General features: G+C 39.7%; 2 protein-coding genes across 2 annotated transcripts; one reads left to right on the top strand and one right to left on the bottom strand.

The window, feature by feature from the left end:
• Nucleotides 1-2,499: 2,499 nt before the first annotated feature.
• On the bottom strand, nucleotides 2,500-7,818 carry CLRN2 (clarin 2). Its single transcript, XM_068188744.1, has 3 exons — nucleotides 6,731-7,818; nucleotides 3,339-3,518; nucleotides 2,500-2,925 (listed from the first exon to the last, which is right to left on the bottom strand). The coding sequence occupies exons 1-3, from the start codon at nucleotides 6,981-6,983 to the stop codon at nucleotides 2,660-2,662; spliced, it is 699 nt and encodes a 232-aa protein (XP_068044845.1). The 5' UTR covers nucleotides 6,984-7,818; the 3' UTR covers nucleotides 2,500-2,659.
• On the top strand, nucleotides 7,818-17,716 carry QDPR (quinoid dihydropteridine reductase). The gene is made up of 7 exons (XM_068188745.1): nucleotides 7,818-8,054; nucleotides 8,174-8,266; nucleotides 9,811-9,907; nucleotides 10,681-10,821; nucleotides 13,095-13,203; nucleotides 14,559-14,642; nucleotides 16,503-17,716. The coding sequence occupies exons 1-7, from the start codon at nucleotides 7,971-7,973 to the stop codon at nucleotides 16,609-16,611; spliced, it is 717 nt and encodes a 238-aa protein (XP_068044846.1). The 5' UTR covers nucleotides 7,818-7,970; the 3' UTR covers nucleotides 16,612-17,716.
• Nucleotides 17,717-19,975: the final 2,259 nt, after the last annotated feature.

Raw genomic sequence — 19,975 nt, 5'->3', positions numbered from 1 at the left:
CTTCTATATATTATTCTATACATACAAATTAAGTGGGTATTTTTGGGATATATGAAGTTGTCTTTAATTTTATGGAAAGATAGGATTGGACCCATAATATCTTCGAAGTTCTGGGTAGATATTACTTATAAATATTCTCACCTGGGATTTCAAGTCTTCCAAGGTAAGAAAGGCCCCCAGAGAAGTGTTCATTTCTACATGTTGAGCATGGATATGATCAGATACACTAGTGAAGCATAATAAAGATGTTTAAATAAGGTAGACCGCATATATCAAGTTGCACATTTTTGAAATTAATTTATGAGGTACAAGGGAAAGCTGAACAGGTCGAAGTGATAAACTTAGCTATTGTTAACCCCAGGGTGGGCTTTGTAATTGTACATTTCAAATATGTATGCCTGCATTTAACCTTTTTTTCTCCAGACAAAATTTCCCAGGGCAAATATTCCATGCATTGACCTATCAGTATATCTTAGCAGTGCTTAAACTCAGACAACTTGAGCAGCTGAAAGTTTAATTTAACCTTACATCTGTCTCATGAAGTTTATTTCATGCATGGCGATACTTCTGTTCACTCTGAACCGAAAATACTATTTTCTCACAGCTCACAACGCAGTCATTGGGTGGTAATATTATTTGATCATTCAACTTGTGCAGCCACAGCATCCCCCAATGATGCTTCATAGGTCTGCTGTAAGAGAAATCTTCTCTTGGACCTTTACTGCAGAGTATGCTCCATTCTTGAATTGATTCAAACCAAGAAATTACAGTGCTTATCAGCCCAGTTATCCCCTTTAACTTCATGTATACAGTGCATTCTACAGGTTCTTTCAGAGCTACTGTGACCTACCTAGGAATCCACCCCAACAAATCTTTAATCTTGTCCTTACCTAAATAGTCCCATGATTCGTATTCAGTGATATTTTTGGAGGGGTTCAAAATTTGGGGGTCATCAAGCAGTTCATTATCAGTATGAAAATGTGTTGCAATACATGCATATGAATACTACTAAAAAGCATTTTCACAGCAATCACTCAATATGGAGGATTTAAGAATTTGCTTCCTTCTCACCCCCTGAAAAGAATTATATTTAGTAAAAGCTAAGTTACATACCACAATATAATTCTTTCTGTACAGTAACTCTGTCTAAATGATACATGTTCATAGAACAATTACAAATGATGAGTATTACATTTTCTACTTGTGTAATTATGCTGCACTTCAAGTTTTTCTATCTCAAAGCCACTCAGAATGTTCTGGGAGGGGAAGGCGGTGGTACCACAGAAGGCCCTGTGGACAGTTTTCAGGGCAGTACTGTGTTGCTACCATCTAAGACACCTTCATAGCCTGGGTTTGTCTGCTGCCTATCCATGTACAGGCTATTGCACCATCTTTCTGGAGTTGTGGCCCAGGGTACAGTCTGAGTGAAACCACCAGTACATTTAGAAGAACAGTGAAGCAAGAGGGTGGTATAAAATAGGAACTTTTTCTGCTTTATTGAGTCTCCTTTATGCTAAAATTGCAACAGTTCTCTAGACTCATCATCATTTTCCATCGATCTCTTAAATGTTTAAAAATAATTTTAGTGCTCCTGAAAAAAAAAGTGGCTCAGGGTGTCTTGAAGAAGACAGGTTAGTAGGGCCTATAGCAGAGGCACTTTCACAAATTTCTTCTTCACTCATAATCCTGCTAACCTTGTAGAGCCAAACCCAGAGACAGGTACAGAGAATGTATCCATTCTTAATGGTATATTCCATATTCTTTTCTCAAAAATATTCGCTCCTCAGGACCCATGAACTGGTCAAATCCTTGTTAAAATTATGGTACTTCCTAAGAAAGGAATTTTACCATCCATTTTACCAGTTCTATTAATTTCAATACTGCTTCATCATACATCACTTTTACTTGATTTCAGATAGACTTAACAATTAACACAGTTGTGAAGAAAATTAATCTGTCAGATGAATATTTTCCAGGTTATCTAAAAGCACTCTTACCCTTAATCTATTTACTTCCAGAAGCTGCAATGAAACATTCATCTAGCAGCTAATAATTTTTTCTTCATAGACTAATAGCATCCCATATACTTTATATTTTTCACTTCTTTTTCTTGTGGTATTGGATAATTTCTCTTTTAAAAACATTTCACACACACACACTCAGCCTTTGATGCCCCTTAACTTTAGCCTCGCAGATGATGTCCTCTTTTTCAATGCTGCATAACATCATCAAACATCTATGTCCTTTTTAATATGCCCTAGATAATTCTGTGAAAGTAAATGCCAAATATACATTCTTTCTATTTTGAAATACCCTTACAGTTTCAAAGATTTGTGATAAACATGTTGTCTTTCTAAATAAAGAAGACATTTGGTTTTATGAAATATTTTACCTTAGCTTTCTAAAATACCCCAAAGTGAACATTTTCTAAAAACTGAAACAGCATATACTCATCGCAGATATCAGTCTGTTTTGAGAATAATATTTATAGCATTTGGGTTTGGTTTTTTTTCACAGATATGTTAGTTGCTGGTATTGTAGACTGACATGTTTACTCAGGTTTGTACGTAAATCATGTATCCAAAACAAAGGCTGAAGAGCCAAGAAGCTGTTCCTGTCACAACAGTTCACTTGACCAAAATCGTTTGGAGTAGATTTGTTAGTACATGATATCTTCTGCTGTAACATTCACTTCTTCTGTTTTAGTCTTAATTTTAGGGAAGTGAATCCCACTAATGGCTATTAGCAGCAAATTCACTGCATGTGCTGTGGCACTTGCCACACAAATCCAAAAACAGTCTTCAAAGTGTTCTTCTAAGATAACAAACCGAAAGACATTTTCCCGAAAATTGGCAATTCTTTCTGTGAGGTGGTGAAGTTTCACAGCAGCCATGAAGCTGGTGACTGCAAGTACTACAAATCCACCTGCAACAAAATGAAATAAGTATTCACCATTATTAAATCAAAACAAGACAGATATTTTGATCGTGCTTCAAAAGACTTACTGAATACATCACTGAGCACTATACAGAGTAGGGATAGACAAAAGGCATGGCTTAAACACCTTCAAAATGCTTAGGTTTATTGTATGGGCAAACATACTTTTATCCATGACATAAAGGCTCAAGGCTGGCATTCATAGCTCCTGTTAAATGTTAATTAGACACAATAAACCAAGATACCACCTGGAAGTTCTGTTTCAATAGGTATGAATTCACCGCCAACTTCATTGTATTCACAAGTACTTAAATCAAAGAGGTATTTAGTAAGGCAAAAGAAGGAAGTTGTATCATTTTCTATGAATGTGACTAGAGAAAAACACTGGAGAATTACTTTACCTGCAAGGAAGTTCCAAAGGCATGCTCCTGCTGGACCGTTAATAGCCCGGTAAGGAACTTTTATTGCGTTAAGAATGCAGAATCCAAAACTGACCAGAGAAAAGAAAATGGCCACACAGAGGAACATTATGATCATCACATGCAGGCCTGTATTCAACTTTTTCACCATGTGTGGGAAAACTGTCAAGAAAAAATAAATCATCTATTCAGTGTATTGGTTTTCTTGATGATGGTAAGCATCACACTGGTGCTGGTGCTTCAAATTCAACTTATATTTAAGGAAGATTGTTTTTTTATGGAGATATGGAATTCAGCTAGTTGCACACATCTCAGTTCCTGACGCTTTGTTTTTCAGTGCATCATACCAGGGATATTCTGCTACAGGAATAATCCTCTACACAGGACCTGTGAATAAGGATCCAGGCTGAAGTCCTGTTTATTTATCTAGCAGTATTAATGTCTTTATCTCTGGTGCTGTATTGTCTGCTGCATACTTTCCTGTCTCTTTTTCTCCTCTGTTCTCAGTACCAAACTCCTGGTTTCAAGCTTCTCATTCCTGTCTCATGCTTTTAATCTCATCCATTTGAAGTCTGATAGTCTTGTTCCCTTGTTTCCTTGTTCCCTTGTTGCCTAAAATAGTATCACATTTTTCTGTGTTTATTTTCTCATGTTATTCTTCTTTTTTTTTCCTAATCCTCTTTTTACTCCTGGCTCCAGTGAGATCTGCCCTGATTTCATACATCCTGATCCCACAGGTTTGCCCTTTAAGATTCCCTTCTTGGTTTCTCATCTAGTGTTTATGGCCCCTTTATGCTTTTCTGGGCATCTGGCAGTGTTTTAGCCACAGATGAAGCTTGTAAAGTATTGCAGTCAGGTGGGCTTTAGGTGAAGGGCTCCCATGGTTTGCTGTAGGCACAAGCGCTCCCTCAGCAGCCTGCCGCTCACTTGTCTCTTGAGAACAGTAATTTTCTTGGTTCTGTCTTTACAGACACAGTTCCTTTGTTGGAGGGCCAGATTGCCCAGCAGCAGGAAATGTACACCTGAGTGTTTAGTTTATCCTGCAGCCCTCTAGTAACAGAATCAGAAGAAATGTGAGCAGGGAATTGTAGGTGATGTTGACTGACAGGAAAGACAGAAGCTGATTGAGAGGAACCCTAAAATACAAGGTGATCAGGAGGAAACCTTCAGCTAGAATAGCACTGCACACTCATACATGTTTTGAAGAATTCACTGCCTAATTACTAAAAAGTTACTACAAAGAAGGTATACTATGTTATAACATAGTATAATAATAAATAAATTCCTACCTGTGCTGCATAACTGACAAAAAACCCCAAAGTCCAAACAAGCCACCTAAAAAGTAGGCAGCTATAGTTGGTAGATGTCACCATGAACTTCAGGCATATAATTTGATCGTGACATGAGAGAATTATAGTAGATCCTGTAGAAAAAAATAATACTGTACAAACCCCATACAAAAATTATGTGATTCAGAAGATCTACCCTTTCTGGGGTTGTAGTTGGGCCTGGTGCACAGAAGAGCTGCAGAAGACTCTGACAACAAGAAATGAGGGGAGTAAAAGAGGACCAGAAGTATATATGAGAAATAGGAATCCAAAAACTAGGTTGCTTTCTGACTGGAAAATAAATTATTGCAATTTGTTATTCTGAAGTGTCAGAGGTACTGCAATACTGCAACATATGATGTGCTAGCTTTGTGTTGATCTATGGTGCCAGTGACGTCCATTTATATTATCACATTCCCCATGAAAAATCTCACAGTTCTTGCACCTCTGTAAGTTCAGAATGCTTGGAGATCAAACCCAGAACTCCCAGTCCTGCTTACCATTGTGCAAAAGTATCAGCTTTGTATTGTTGTTTGAAACCAGTATTGTGAAAATATCAAACTCAGTAGAATTATTAAAATATTTAAAAGGGAAAATCTCTGGAACACTTGTTGACCAAAATGCATACTTGTACCTACTGCGCTTAATGGTTTACAGTTCTAACAGAGAATTATCATTAGCTTCAGTGAGAGCTGTGTTGGTCTAAGGAGTGCCGGCTCACATCCTCCAATTTCATATCAATGTACTCCAGAGTGACTGTGGAACATTATGCTTTCCTCTCATGTTGCACAGTAAAAAATCAGAAAGTTCATTAAATAGTCTAGAAAGTTGTACAGAGTTTTAAAGGAGATTGGCCATTTTTTTTCTCATTCTCTCTGCCAGGATGGGGTGAAAGAATTGGGACTGGTTGAGCATGACTGCTATGTCCATGTCATGAAGTTGCAGTTGCAGTCAGAGATTAGCAATAATTTGGTTACTGTAAAAGTGACCAGTCCAAATTCATCCATTTTAACAACTGGTCATGCTGATCTAAGTTGAGGTTGGTTCTTTTCTACATTCCCTCTGAAGTCCCACAGTCACATCTGCCTTCAAATTTTTATAGAAGTGCTTGTGCAGTTGTGTAGTCAGACACGATCCTATGGGAAAATGAGTATTTATTTTTGTAGGCTAAATTTTTGGCCAGTTTAACTTCTGAAATACCTCACCTCAACTACCAGAGCCATTGCAAAGGATGGGACAGGACACCATTACTGTGGGCTAGGGAGAGGGTGAAACTGCAACAGCTTCAACTCGTATTGGCTTAAGTTTCAGTAAATCTGTACACTGAATTAAAAATCTTCAATGCAAATCACCATTTTCACTACAGAGTGAAAATTGAGTGAAATTTGGAAATCATCCAGAGTACAGCTCAGTGCTTTCAAGACCTCGAGAAAATATTTTATGTTAAAAGGAATATGTTTAGAAGAGTTTCTACATTTGTTAAAAGTTAGCAATTTTTTGTCTTCCAGCTTAATAGAAAAGAAAGTAAGAATTTCTTCAACATGTTAATAAAGTTAGCGATATGTGCTATGGTAGACATTTGCATTAGGACAGCCAGAGAAATGCAGAAATGTGTCCAGCTAAATAAATCTCTGCTACTTAAACTGAAAAAAAACTCAGAAAAGTTCAACAGAGAAGGCAAGGACAGAGGCAGAGGGGTGGCAGAGCAAAATTTGGCATAGGAAAAAGTCAGTCAAGGGGAAAGTATGTTTTACAGGGTCATCTCCAAATGAATTTCACCCCCTTCACAAGACTAAAAGGAAACTCTCCATCTAGGCCAAGGGATTTTTTCCCCCCAGTTTGATTCCAGGATTACAGAACATAACTGTAGCAAAAAACATTAATGAAATGATAGAAATTTTATATTCACATTCAAAACATCAAACCATAAAGACTGCACATTTATTTAATAATGATTTGCATTCTACAAGTTCTGTAAACAACAAGAATAACGTGCTAAATTTCAACTAGACATTAGACTAAATATTCAACCAAAATTGTACTTACTTGTGAATTTGGAACGCCGCCCGCCCAAGCCACATTGGCGTATTTTGCCACCCCGAAAGAGTCCGTAGTAAATTTCTCCAATGAATTTGACCAGCTCTGGATCAGTGGCATTAACCAAATCAGCCCCTGTTTTGCAAAGGATCTTTCCAGTCATCCACTTTGGGATCCCCATTGCAACAACAATCAAGATAAAAGACACAAAACTTATCAGAGAAGCCAAAGCAAATAATGTCTTTTTAAAGCAGCCAGGCATCCTAGTGCTTTCAAGGGATCATCTCCAAGCCCTCTTTGCAGCAGTCAGACGTATTTCCCATTTTTCATCATGCTCCAAAATCCACAGCAAATACCAGGCATTTCAAAATACTTCTCTTTGTACTTTGAAGGTCCAGCAATTAACCTGTATGGTTAAAAATAAAGGCAAAAAATACATTTTGCTGCAACAACATCCTGAAATGGTCTCAAGTAACGGCTTCATTACATTGTAGTGCAGTGATGCTTCTTCGTAGCAAGTAATCCTATCTCTATGACCTGTCTAATATTTCCTCAGGGGTTTAATTGTCCTGCTCAAATGACATCAAGTTTCTTACTGCCACCTCATGTGAAGAAAATTTGGAGAAGAATCCAGTTTCTTGGATTATTTTAAAAAGTGGGTAAATATCTGTGTGCAAGGGACAAAGCATTAAAACAGCATAATGTGGCTGAAGGATTCTGCTGTCCTCTGAGCCGCGCTGAGCTTCCTGGCGCTTGCTCCCACCCAGCCTCTAAATGTCACTGCAGGCAGAATTATCTGAGGGACAGAAATGATGGGTCTGGAATCTTCTGAATTACAACGGGGCGCACGAAGCCCCTGGCAGCCGGGGTGGCCTGGCCAGCCGCGCCGCAGCCCGGGGCACTCATGAGGTGTAACTCAAGCGACAGGTGCGATCCATGAGCGCTAAAGAAAACCGGCCGTAATTGTCCGCACTCCTACGGTTACTGCTACCCGAGCCCTGGCAGGACCTTCAGAACCACTAATTAATTAAATTATTAACTAACTAACAGTAGCAGGAGCCCTGCGGACTAGTAACAAGGCCCCTGCGCCGGCTGGGCCGAGGCGCTGGGATTTCTCCTCCGCCGCCTCCCCCCGTTCCGCACGGCCCGGCCCGGCCCTCGCACCACCCACGGCCGGGCGCTGCCGCCCCTCGCCCGCCCCGTGGGGCGGCGCATCCGCGCCGGGGAGAGCAGCGCAGGGGCAGCGGGCATGGCGGCACGCAGGGTGCTGGTGTACGGGGGCAGAGGGGCGCTGGGCTCCCAGTGCGTGCGGTACTTCAAGTCCAAGAACTGGGTAAGCGCCGGGCCGGGAGGTGGCGAGGCGGGGAGCCCCGCGGGGGAGCGGCGGCGCCGGGCCGGGCCGGGCGCTCCGGGGCGCGGGCCGCTAACGCGCCGTTCCTCTCGCCGCGGCAGTGGGTGGCCAGCATCGACCTGGCGGAGAACGCGGACGCCAGTGCCAACGTGGTGGTGACCGCGACCGACTCCTTCCCCGAGCAGGCCGAGCAGGTGAGTCGGCGGCGGGCGCGGGGCGGCCGGTGGCGGGTGAGGCGGCGGAGCGGTGCGCCAGCCAAGCTCCGCCGGGTGCGCGTCCCTTTTGCCGAGCGATGCACGGAGCTTCCCCCGGGTGTTCGCATCCCTTTGGCCGAGCGATGCACGGAGCTTCCCCCGGGTGTGCGCATCCCTTTTGCCGAGCGATGCACGGAGTTTCCCCCGGGTGTGCGCGTCCCTTCGGCCGAGCGATGCACGGAGCTTCCCCGCGGGTTTGTGCGTCTCTTTCGCTGCCGCCCGCCGTGAGCAAGGCGGCTGCAGGGATGGGTCCGGTTCCACGCAGGAAGCAGGAGCGCGGTGGGTGGCGGTCGTGCGGCCGTACCGCGAACTTCAAGGTCCTTCAGCTTGTGCTCGTCCCTTCTTTTTAATTTGTTGTAATTCCTTTTAACTGAATACGCAGAAAGAGCTTTTGCTTTGTTTTTGTCTTGACTTTTAAAAGTCACAGGCTGAACCGGGTGAGTTGTAATGAAGATGGGTAAGGACATCTTAAAATGCAACACTTATTTCAAATACCCTAACTTAAAAATGTGTTGTGTGTAAGTAGATGGTATGCTCCAAGCATATGAACCTAAGCCCCCAGGGATCCATAGGGGAATGCACTGGTTTCCACAAACATGAATGTTGGAGAATCTAAGTCAGCCTAAAAAAGTATTTTGCTTTATTCTCCACAGACAACTTTCATTTTTTACATTTTAAGTTTCAAACCAATATCTGTTACTGTTATACTGAATATCTAGCCAATATGGGTTTTTTATATCTATACAACTCCTAAAGTTTTAGAAGAGTAACATAGAATGTTACTCTTCTAAATGTTACTCATAGAAGAGTAACACAGAATACAATTTTCAATATGGTTTTGCAAAAGCTATTGGTGGTTCTTCACTTGTTAAGAGATGGATTGCTTGCTATTTGCTTTGACAGATAAAATTCATAGCCAACAAATTCATTACCATCTGTGAGGTCTTATATTTGAAAGAGAACAAATTATAGATATCTAAAAGTATACAAGCTCAAATTTAGTAGCTAGACTCAAACTGATGGTTGTGGTCTATACAGAAGCAACAAAGAAGCTAATCTTTAGTTATTTTTCTTTTACTGTCATCAAAAGTGACACTAGTAGTCCTGTTCAGACCTGGAGTTTAATTTCTCATCCTAAACAACACCATACTGGGAAGAGAACCTGTCAAAAGCAAGTCAATAATAATTTTTGTTAACAATAGAGGTAAGGGTCAGGTGTCTCAGCCCTGATGATCACTTATTTCCAGTGACATCACACACTCTAGGGCTTTCATTCGTCTGACTTTCATCTGTAGTTATTTTTCAACACAGGCGTTTTGAGTTCATGAATTGTAAATATTAATTTTGTATAGCTGTTTAAATTGCTGTGTCCTGTGTTACTCAAATACATAAGTAGGAAAAAGGAGCTTTAAGGTATTTGTGGTGTTTACCTCTTGACCTTATCAGTCAAGTGTTTTCAGTATGTTCTTTTCTATATGTTGAAGGTGACAGCAGAAGTTGGAAAACTTCTTGGTGAAGAAAAGGTGGATGCTATCCTGTGTGTAGCAGGAGGATGGGCTGGAGGCAGCGCCAAAGCCAAGTGTAAGCCTTTGGTACAGACATGCTGGTGAAAACATGAATGATATCTGAGAGAAGTCCTTAAAAATCTTTCTTCCTGAGTCCAGAAGAGGACAAAAGCATGGAAGTACAAAATACCTTAGACACAGTGCTTCTTAGTGCTTGTCTGAATTGTTGCGTTCTGTTACATTTGCACAGCGTTTAGTTTCTTCAGTAATGATTGTTGATGCACTAATTTTTACCAGAAAGTTTTGATGTGCTTTCTGAAGGAGCTCAGCATTGTTCTCCATGAGCTGAATTTTGCTGAGATTACCTGTGTCAGGCAAGTTACGAAAGACACATTGATGTTTTCTAAGTCATTGCTTTATGTATAAAACCTCAGTCGCTTCCTGCAGCTCTCTGAGCTGTTACTATGCAATACAATATTGGAAGGCACTGCCTAATCATGCTACAGAAAAAACCCTTCAGACTAAAAAACCCTTCAGACTAAAAGCATGCAATATTTATAATGAAACTTGTACTTTGCCCACTACTGTAGAGATACAAGAAGAAAAATAGCCTTGTTTTCTGTCTAAAGTAAATCTGGTAAAATGTGTCCCTTTCTTCCCCTTTCTGGTTTGGTTGTTACAGGCTCAAAGAGAAAGGAGATACAAAATACGTAAATGAATATTTTACAATGTAGAGGTAGAAAATGGTAGAAAGGATGTTTTCATAGTGCTGTTGCACTCTGTGTAACTGAGGCAATCAGAGATAAAAGTCTTCCTTTGGCTAATTTCACTAATTCTCTTCCTAATCAGCTTTATACAAAAACTGTGATCTGATGTGGAAGCAGAGTGTTTGGACATCGACTATTTCCAGCCATCTTGCCACAAAACATCTGAAAGAAGGTGGCCTCTTGACTCTGACAGGAGCTCGAGCTGCTTTATCTGGTACCCCAGGTAAAATGCTATGTACGGCAGCTGCAGGGACACCAGCAGTTAGAGATGGTTGTTTATCTGAGTATTCTTGTTTGTGAAGCAATAGCTTCACACCCCAGTTTCTTGTCATCTAGCACAAATAGGACCCTGCTGCTGAAAGGTGTAAGGAAAGTGTAATTTTACAGGTAGCAATATTGAATCTCTCGAAGCTGTAGTGCAAGTGTGTAGAATCAGTATTTCAATAGTATTTGACATGCATTGGTGAAATGTACTTGGCTAGTGTATGATACAGAAAAACGTTTGGAAGGTAATGAAGACTAGAAGCACACAGCAATAGACACAGCTTAGACAAAGTTCAAGTTCCTATTTGTGTTCTGAAAGACAGAGTCCTTAATTGACCAGTCTTTCTGTAGGTGATGACTCAGTTGATTCTGATAACCATGCTTGTCCTGTTCATGTTCTGATTCCAGTCTATCTTTGTTTCAAACATAGATAAGCTTGTTGACTGTTGGCTTTGTTCTCAGTTAGCTATTTAATAGGAACTTTATTGCATTTTTAATCTTGCCCCTCAACCGTGTTGGTCTGCATGGAGGAAGAAATCTGGGAGCAATTTAAAACTGAAAAAAAAAGGCACTGACACTCAAGCCCACAGGCAGTAAAAAGAAAGTTTGAGACAAATACTCCTATTTCCCAAGCTTTTATTAGTGTCATTTCAACAATATTTTTAAGACATAGACACTAAGATTTTAAAACATGTACAGTTCCTGAAAGCTTTGCCTAAAACTGTTCAGGCAAAAATATTCTATTTTCTAGTTAATGATTAATCTTTTGTTTTTATAGTGGCATCTATTATAGTCAAAGATAAAAGGTTTATTTTTGAGAATAAGCAGATGCATAATTTACAGTGAGCTGCTGACTGACTATACACAAATGAAAAAAAGTGAATTCTGGCAAATTTTCATGGTTTTTGTTTGGGTGGTCTTGGGAGGTAGGGACCACAACACAGGAATCCGTGATGAGCCTTCCTGTTTTGAACTAGTTGGTTTCAGCTGGTCTGGATTTTTCTGAAAGTCACAGCAGTGCTTTGGGCAAACACATGCAACTTATTAACAGCAGGAAGAATTGGGAAAGAGTTGTTACTCAACTTTTGCAAATATGCCTTACTAGTCTTATTATGATTGGCTGTTCTGGAAGAAATAATCTTGTTTGCTGTTAATGAGATTTTTCTTTTCCTATGAGAAAAATCTTGCATTGCCTAATGCAAACTGAAGAACACTGAAAATTACATGAACAGTGACAGAAGCAGTGTGAGTGTGATGTTTGAGAAATGTATCAGGCATGAAAAGGTTTCTAAGAAGAATTAGAATGTTTGCTTTAAGCAAGGCGAGAGAGGAATATGCTACACATGTGAATATTTTTATCATAACAGTAAAATATCCAGTGCTGTCCATGATTCCTCCTAATAAAAATGGATGTTATATAATATGTTTAATTACACAGTAGAAGTATTTCTATTATATTCAAAATACTTCCTTAGGAACATTGGAAAGGAGCTGAATAGCTGTATAGATGGGCAGGAAGGAAGACATTCAGTTGTAGTAGACTTGTTTTCTTAGGTACTTTATCTGTGTCTGGACTTCTTGACAGATGTGTGCCTTGAGACATCTGAGACCTCTAGCACCCTGATTGTCAACCTAGGCAACTGCTAAATGCTGGCTTGCCTAGGAAGCAACAGTTTTCAGGAAGAAGCTTGCTTTCCCTGAATGTTATTTATTAACTTTCTATAATGTTGGTTTTTTTTTTTGTAGCTTTCTCCTCAGGGCCTGTCAGATCTGGGATACTGACCAAGTGAATTCCAGATTTGAGAGGGAAGTGAACTGTATCTGTTTGGGTCCAAACTCACAAATACCTTAGTTATATGATGAAAATTGATAGAAGAGTGCCTTATTAAATTCTATGAGCATCTTACTCTGTTAAATTTGTGAACTTAACCCTGTAGGTCATACATTTCAGGGTGCGTTTGGATAGGTTGACTAAACATGCTTGACTTGGTAAGCTGCTTATTTCTGTTAACTGAGTTCTGTAGTAGTTTCTGGATGCCTGCTAAAGCCTTTTTATTCATATTAGCATTTTTTTCTTTTAATATGTATGCTTTAATATGTTTTAAAAGTCTGATTCTTTACTGGCTGTGGTAAGTGGTTTTAATATTCATCAGTCTTTAGTTTCTGTCATGTTACGGCTGATGTTGAGGGCTGTTGTGATAGTGCTCTGATTTGCCTGTTTTTAATTTTTAGGGATGATTGCTTATGGCATGGCCAAAGGAGCAGTGCATCAGCTTTGTCAGAGTCTGGCTGGTGCCAGCAGTGGGCTGCCATGTGGTTCTGCTGCAGTTGCCATTTTACCGTAAGTGGTTGCTTAGTTGTCTCTTGCTTGTGTTGTTTAATTTAATAACTGCTGTGTAACCTAGAGCCACACAGATAATGTTTGCAGTGTCCTCTTCACAGCACACAAACAACCTCTCAGACCTACTCACAGGGAAAGGGTGCATCTTGACTGGATGAACAAAGAGTTACACAAGTCACCCTAAAAATGATTATGTTCTTTTCTTTGCCTTTGCAAAACAGTAGTAGATGTTAGGATTAAAATTTGATTTACTTTTAACCAGTTTAACTGTAGCCATGCATTAACATGTGATTTCTTTATTTCAATTTAGACAGAACTGTAAAAATGAGATTAACTGTTCAGCAAAGTTTTAGACTTAGCTCTGTGATAATAGTAAAGCAAAGGATTACTTGACAGGTTTTCACTTGATTAAAGATGCTACTTCATAAGGTCCTGCATACCTATGCTTGACTGGTAAAATTAGGTTACTTTGAGGACCTGTAAACCAAAAAAATTTAGCTTGTATTTACCTGCTTTCATTTTTTGTCAGGAAGGCTTGTAAAAATTGTATGGCCTAGTAGGTCTTCACTATGTTCAATTTTATCAATACTATTGCAAAAATTAAAAGTATTTTTTTGAGGGGTCTATATCTAGTTCAGGACCCAAAATGTAAGTCTCTGGAATTCTGTGCAGAGATGTGGTACACTACCTGAATTCTCTACTTTTGGTTTCCTCACACACACTCTTAAGACACTTCTTCAGGTCAGACAGGAATGGCATTATAAGTGTTTGGATAACTGACACCACCTTCTAGAGAGCTTTATAGGCAGGCAGATGCCAAGATCACTGTGCATGCTGCTCTTGTGTAGTTCTCATGCAAAACTCTGTTCTTAAGTGAATTTTTGAGAGGGTAAATACACCTTGGATTGTCAACAGCATTTCAGTGAGAGTTCTGGAAAGTTAACCCTTTCTTGTCATTGTATGTAGTGTAAATATGTATTGTCAAAGTCAAAACTTCTTATATTTATGCACTTAGTCTCCTGAAAGCATGGATGTAGTGCATGTGTGCTGGTACATGTGAACAGGCTTATTGCTGCCATTCCCCATCTGCATGAGAGAGGTAGGAGGGGAGCTGCAAGCTGAGTGATGGCTCCAATGGGCAGATCCTCAGCTGGCCAGGAAGCTGGAGTGTTCCTGGTTGAAGCCTTGGATATGCTAATGACTATATATTGTTAACACATGGGGAGGGTGCAAGGGAACTCCATATCACCTGGTGTAAAAGGCAGGGACATATTACAGCAGTGAATTGAAGCAGGTGGTGCTCATCACAAACATTATACATAAATAAAAGGCTTGCTTATCTTTTTTAATCACAGGGTTACCTTAGATACACCAGCAAACAGGAAATCAATGCCTGATGCAGATTTCAGCTCCTGGACACCCTTAGAATTCATTGCAGAGTGAGTATCTATGGGATAACTAAACAGTTGCTCACTGTCCCTCTTGCTGCTGCATCTCAGTGCCTATTCTTTTTAAATAGCTGTCTTGGATTTGGGTGGATTTTTTTCTCCATCATCTTATTGGGTATCTTTCTAAATCACATTGGGTTTAATTGCACAGGCTTCCTAACTGGAGAAAATTAGCTTAAATCCATCAACTTCAGCTTCCCTACATGAGTTATTCCAGCAAGGAAGATAGCTTTAAGCAGCTGGAAGCTGGAGAATTTCCTAAAGCCTGAAGACAAATTAAATTGCAGACAGCAGGTGCAGCAGACACCTGGCTTAAAGATAAACTGCAAATAAGCATGTCAACCTGGGTGGGATTAGTTTTCTTTTAAACATATTTTACTGCCCAGTTTATGGCACATTAGTTCATTTCTCTCAACTGGCAACATTTCTGCTCTTGTTCAGAAGAATTTAGTACAGATTTTTTTACTATCCACAAAAACTTGTCCTGAATGAAACTGCAAAATGCTGAAACTTCAACTGTAGCTTATGTAAGGGCAGGCTGAGATTATCTGCCTTACTCTCCTCATTCCTCAGGGTTAGAGAAGGTGCAGCATGCGTATTGCCTTCTGCCATGTGATGGGGAGTAGCAGAGTTTCTGTTGAGGGTGAGCTCACAGTTTAAGTCTTTTAGAACTGACAGTGGAATTGAATTTACCTATTGCTAATTGATCAGAGAGTAGTTTAGTTCTGACATCAGATTTCCTTTTTTTGTAATTTTTTTTAAGATGGATGCCAGAGATGGAAATGGCTTTAGTTGCATCTGTTTAGTTTAAGCCTCTGCAGTTGTCTGATGAAGCTCTTTAAAACGGGCCCCATCAATTGAATTTAGCTGGCCTGAAAACGTTCAGAAAAAGATCCCTAATTTATTGTGCTCCAGGGACACCTTAGCTACATGTTGGAGTGTTGCAAATTCATTTTATGAGTTGAACTTTTAAATAATTTATCCTTACAGGAGAATTCAGTTGATTGGTTTGTTTTGTTTCTAATTCCCTAAAGTTTAACCCCAGTGCTCTGAAAACTGAAAAACCTCACTGAGCAACATCAGCATCTCTTGGCAACATCTGCATCTTGGGAATGACACAGCAAATCCTTTCCCATATGGCACTTGGATTTTGTGCCCTGGAAGCTCTTGTTGGATAGTGGGATATTCCAACATGACAGTTGCTATGTGTGCATTATTGGAAGGGCTCAAGGACTTGTAAAATATACTTTGCTTTCTCTAGTCTATTTTGAGGAAGGAGATTATCTTGTGTTTTGATAAGGAGTCTCCTGGTCTGGTACCTAGAAGGTGTTTATCTTACTCAGCACTATTTTGGATGTCTTAAGGCTTTTTTCCTCCCACTGAGACCACTTTCACAGTTAAATATCAAAATGTTATAGTGGCCAGTTGCAGAGTAATGAGTTTAGCAACTCTATTCTAGCCATAAAACTGTATTTCTTTTATATATATACTATAAAGGCAACTAAAGTAGCTCCTCATTCCCCTTTTCTCATTTTTTTTAAGTGGGGAAAAAACCTAGCGACTCTGACATTTTAAGCTCCTGGTATTTTATTTTGAGATATTTTGGAAATCCTATGTGCTCAAATGCCCCTTGGATTTCTCTGGGCCCTCTGTACAGTTCTGAGGGTCTGAATCTAGTGATCACATCACATAGAAATCACTAGAGAGAGCAGTAGGAAAAGAAGGAAAAGTAATAAGCTTGTATTTTGTCCTTCCTGTCAATATATAGGAAGAACAGTAGTTGTAGTTTTGATAGTAGTTGTAATTTTTTTGTTCTCCCTCACCCTATTTTATCCATTTATTTTAAAACAGAACCTTTTATGACTGGATAACAGGAAAGGATCGGCCAACCTCTGGCAGTCTAATCCAGGTGATAACTACAGGTGGGAAGACTGAACTAGTTTCAGCAGCACATCTTTGATGTCAGTCACTTAAAGTGATGAAACTTCAGCAAAGGAGAAGCTGTGGAAAATCTGTCCACCAGTATAATTTGAATGGTCTTCTGTGTCCAGTGTTTGTAGTTATGCCATAAATGGAACCAGATTTCAAGTAATATTTCTGTGCTGTCAGTTGTGAGCTATCAGCATTTGTTTACCAAATAATACCAACTTGTCTCTAAATGAAAGTTGCAGGCTTTAAAGTCTGTAGATGTCCTAATTCTGAGCATTATATGGCAACTTACCTGTTTTCTGTGAAATGGGAATTGTGTTTAACTGCGTCACATGATTGCATACATAATGCTGGATTTTTTTTCTCTGTCAGTAAATGTTTCTGGCAACTTACCATGAATCTTTCAGTTTTCTGTCTTTTTCTGTCTGAGAATATAACCCTACTCCTGCATATTATGTTGGCTGTAGCCATAGGGAGCACCGCAGTCGTGTATCATGTCCTAGTCGTGTAACACTTTTCTTGTGAACGTTCCACTTGAGTTAATGGAACTGAATAGAAATTAACTCACTTAAGAAGGAATTCCTAATTTGCCTTACAGTTCATAAGCTGCTCTCAGGCCTACAGTTGTAGGATAGAACAGTCATTCTGTCAAATGAGTAGTATGTCTTTCTCTTAGCCACGATGGTTCTTGACTTTTTCAAAAAGCAAAGTGCCGTAAAGTAGTAGAAAAAGCACACATGCACTTGAAAATGGAACTTTTTGTGCTAAATAAATGTATATTGTTTTATGTACTGGGCTGTCTCTGTTACTTGTAATCCCAATATCTTGATAACATTTTAATTGGTTTAATTGAACACAGTTCAGTCATGGTAAAGGACTTAATTTTTTTACTTATTTAATTCTGATCATGGTGCATAAAATACATTTCTGTGTGTGCTGAAGATCTACTAGACATGCATAGAGGCAGGCCTTCAGCTGGGGCAAATGTTTTCTTAAATCCAGCCATGTTACATGGAAATACAGTTCAGATAAAGAGTGCAAGCATTATCTGTTCTGTGCATACACGTACATGGAATCAGTTCTATTGGATTTTTGGGAACATCTTGAAAGCAATTAAATATGCAAAGTTGTGTGTATGTTCTCCCTCTGCACTTTTCTGTTTTTATTAACTTCAGGGTTGTGTTGGGGAGGGATTTACTGCCATGAGTCAGGAAACCTTTCTTCTCTTACCACTGGAAAAGCTCATGTATGCCTGTGTTAATTTCAACATAGAATGATTGTCTGTTTTGCTATGACTGTCTCTTCACTTGTTTTGTTTTGCTGGATGCACAGGTAGAAGGGAATTTTTCTGTCCTGTCAAACCAGGACTGTCAATTTGTAAGTCTGCTTTTGATTTTAAGTGTAAAGCTTGCAATGATGCTACTGCACCAGCAGTTTCTACAGGCTCAGAGTACAGACAAAAACTGCAAGGGACTGGTTGGGTATGAAACTGTAGGGTGCTACTCAATTATTCTGGAAAAGGGGTTAGCTATCATACTGCAAACTAACAGGATTTGAAGGCTTCCCTTTGCCAAGCTAGCTAAAGCTGTGAATAGTGTTAAAGCATAATTGTGAACGCAAGACTTCTGGATTAACTTCCATCAGTTTGCAGGTATGAGCAGAGAGATACAAAAATGACATCACTGAAGCTGGAGAGTGACAACAGAGGTGAGTGTATGACAATGAGCCAAGTGTCTGACAAGCTTGGTGCTGAAGGTGAGAGATTTAACCTGAGGAATTTGATGTTAAAGAGGCTTTATGTGACCTGTATCATCCTGTATTTCTCCAAACTTTATTTCCTTCAGCTGGTGTTGGCCCAGAGATCTGGTGGTGCTGCAATGAGGAGCAGAGGTGTGTCTTTGTGTGGTTGTGTTCCACATGGATGATCTCTCTGCAGTGCCCACACACTACTAATGGAGACTGCAGTCCTGTTGTGAAGATTTTCACAGAATTGTGGCATGGTTTGGGCTGCAAGGGAGCTCTGAAGATCATCTAGTCAAACCCTCCCATCAGGCAGGGATGTCTTACTGCTTATTACAGAAATAAGTACATGATGAATTTCCACTCCAGTGTTGATGGGAACTTCTGAATTGCTCATATTTTACATTTGTATGGCATGATTAACAACACTGTACTATGGCAGAAGTTAGCTTATCCTCCTTTGATTTAGGGAATGCAATATTTATTAATTTCTGATATATATTAAGCAGCTGAATTTGTCATGTTTTTTACTTGGGACTGTACAGATGTCGTCATGCTAAAAAATTCATATGCACAGACCCTGTTCAGTAGGGCTTTTCTATGCAACCTTCCTTCAAAGATGCATTTACTATTTACTGAGAAGGAAGTCAAGTGGTGTCTGGTGAAAAATAAAACACAAATCATGCTAGATCAGTCCTGCTTACACTGCAGCCCCCTTGCACTCAGCATTATGGGTTTCAGAGGTGTTATATTGTTTGAATATAAGTATTTCTAGAGCAGAGCCAATGCACATTGGAGAAGATGATGCAATTGCATGGTCCAGCCATACATACAGTTCCAGTCTTCCCATACAGGGATGGCTCTTGCACATGGCATGTCATACAAAGGTGCAGAGACAAAACTGCGCCCTGGCTTTCTCAGAAGGCCAGGGCAGCTGGGGCAGGCCTGCTCTGTATGAATGGAGTTTGTTCCTACAGATTTAGAGAAAGTAGATTTTAATAGAGCACAAACAAAAGAGTTTTGTACAGTAGTATGTCAATAGTATTGTTATAAATCCAGAGACCTCTGAACACTGTGCAAGAGCCTGTTTTTGACATTCCAAGTGTTAAGTGTGTGGGAACCTGAGCTGCTGTGTGGACTGCGGCTGCTGTTCTGCAGACCCTGACTGGGTCCAGTCCCCTTGCTTTGCAGAATCTTTTGTTCACTGCAGGACTAAATCCAAAATGTTTTCAGAGTTCACTGGGAAGTGAGATTACATATTTTACCAACAGGTTTAATTTGTTTAGTTATATTTTCATGAGAAAGTCAGTTTTCTGCTGATTATCTAGTAAAAATTGCCACAAAATAAACACTTAGAATCATGCCCTGCTTCTAAGGAAAAGAAAAAAATTTTCAAATACAATAATAGCTGAGTCATTCAGCATGTTTGGTTCTACTGAAACCCAAAATTGCACTTTGAAATCTTTTGTTGAAACATGCTAAACAAGTGTAGTTTTTATTTTTTTTTAATAGTGGAATGAAAATTACTGCCACAACAAGAAGTAACATTTATTATCCTTTTTCTTCCTTGTATTGGCTTACTGGAAGAAAGCAGATGGGGACTGTAATAGCATGTGGAGATGCTTCAGACTAACCCTTGCAGTGTTGAACAAGGT

Source organism: Anomalospiza imberbis, chromosome 4 (genome assembly GCF_031753505.1).
Source record: "Anomalospiza imberbis isolate Cuckoo-Finch-1a 21T00152 chromosome 4, ASM3175350v1, whole genome shotgun sequence".
Classification (NCBI taxonomy): domain Eukaryota; kingdom Metazoa; phylum Chordata; class Aves; order Passeriformes; family Viduidae; genus Anomalospiza; species Anomalospiza imberbis.
The sequence above is the reverse complement of the archived record's forward strand: the minus strand, read 5'-3'. Positions and strand labels throughout refer to the sequence as shown.

Excerpts from the sequence above, each read along its gene's own strand:
- CLRN2 (XM_068188744.1), bottom strand. The coding sequence starts at position 6,983 with ATGCCTGGCTGCTTTAAAAAGACATTATTTGCTTTGGCTTCTCTGATA. Across the intron at positions 3,519-6,730 it reads GCGGCGTTCCAAATTCACAA|TTTTCCCACACATGGTGAAA; the intron begins GTAAGTACAATT and ends TTTTCTTGACAG. Across the intron at positions 2,926-3,338 it reads CCTTTGGAACTTCCTTGCAG|GTGGATTTGTAGTACTTGCA; the intron begins GTAAAGTAATTC and ends ATTTTGTTGCAG.
- QDPR (XM_068188745.1), top strand. The coding sequence starts at position 7,971 with ATGGCGGCACGCAGGGTGCTGGTGTACGGGGGCAGAGGGGCGCTGGGC. Across the intron at positions 8,267-9,810 it reads TCCCCGAGCAGGCCGAGCAG|GTGACAGCAGAAGTTGGAAA; the intron begins GTGAGTCGGCGG and ends TATATGTTGAAG. Across the intron at positions 13,204-14,558 it reads GCTGCAGTTGCCATTTTACC|GGTTACCTTAGATACACCAG; the intron begins GTAAGTGGTTGC and ends TTTTAATCACAG.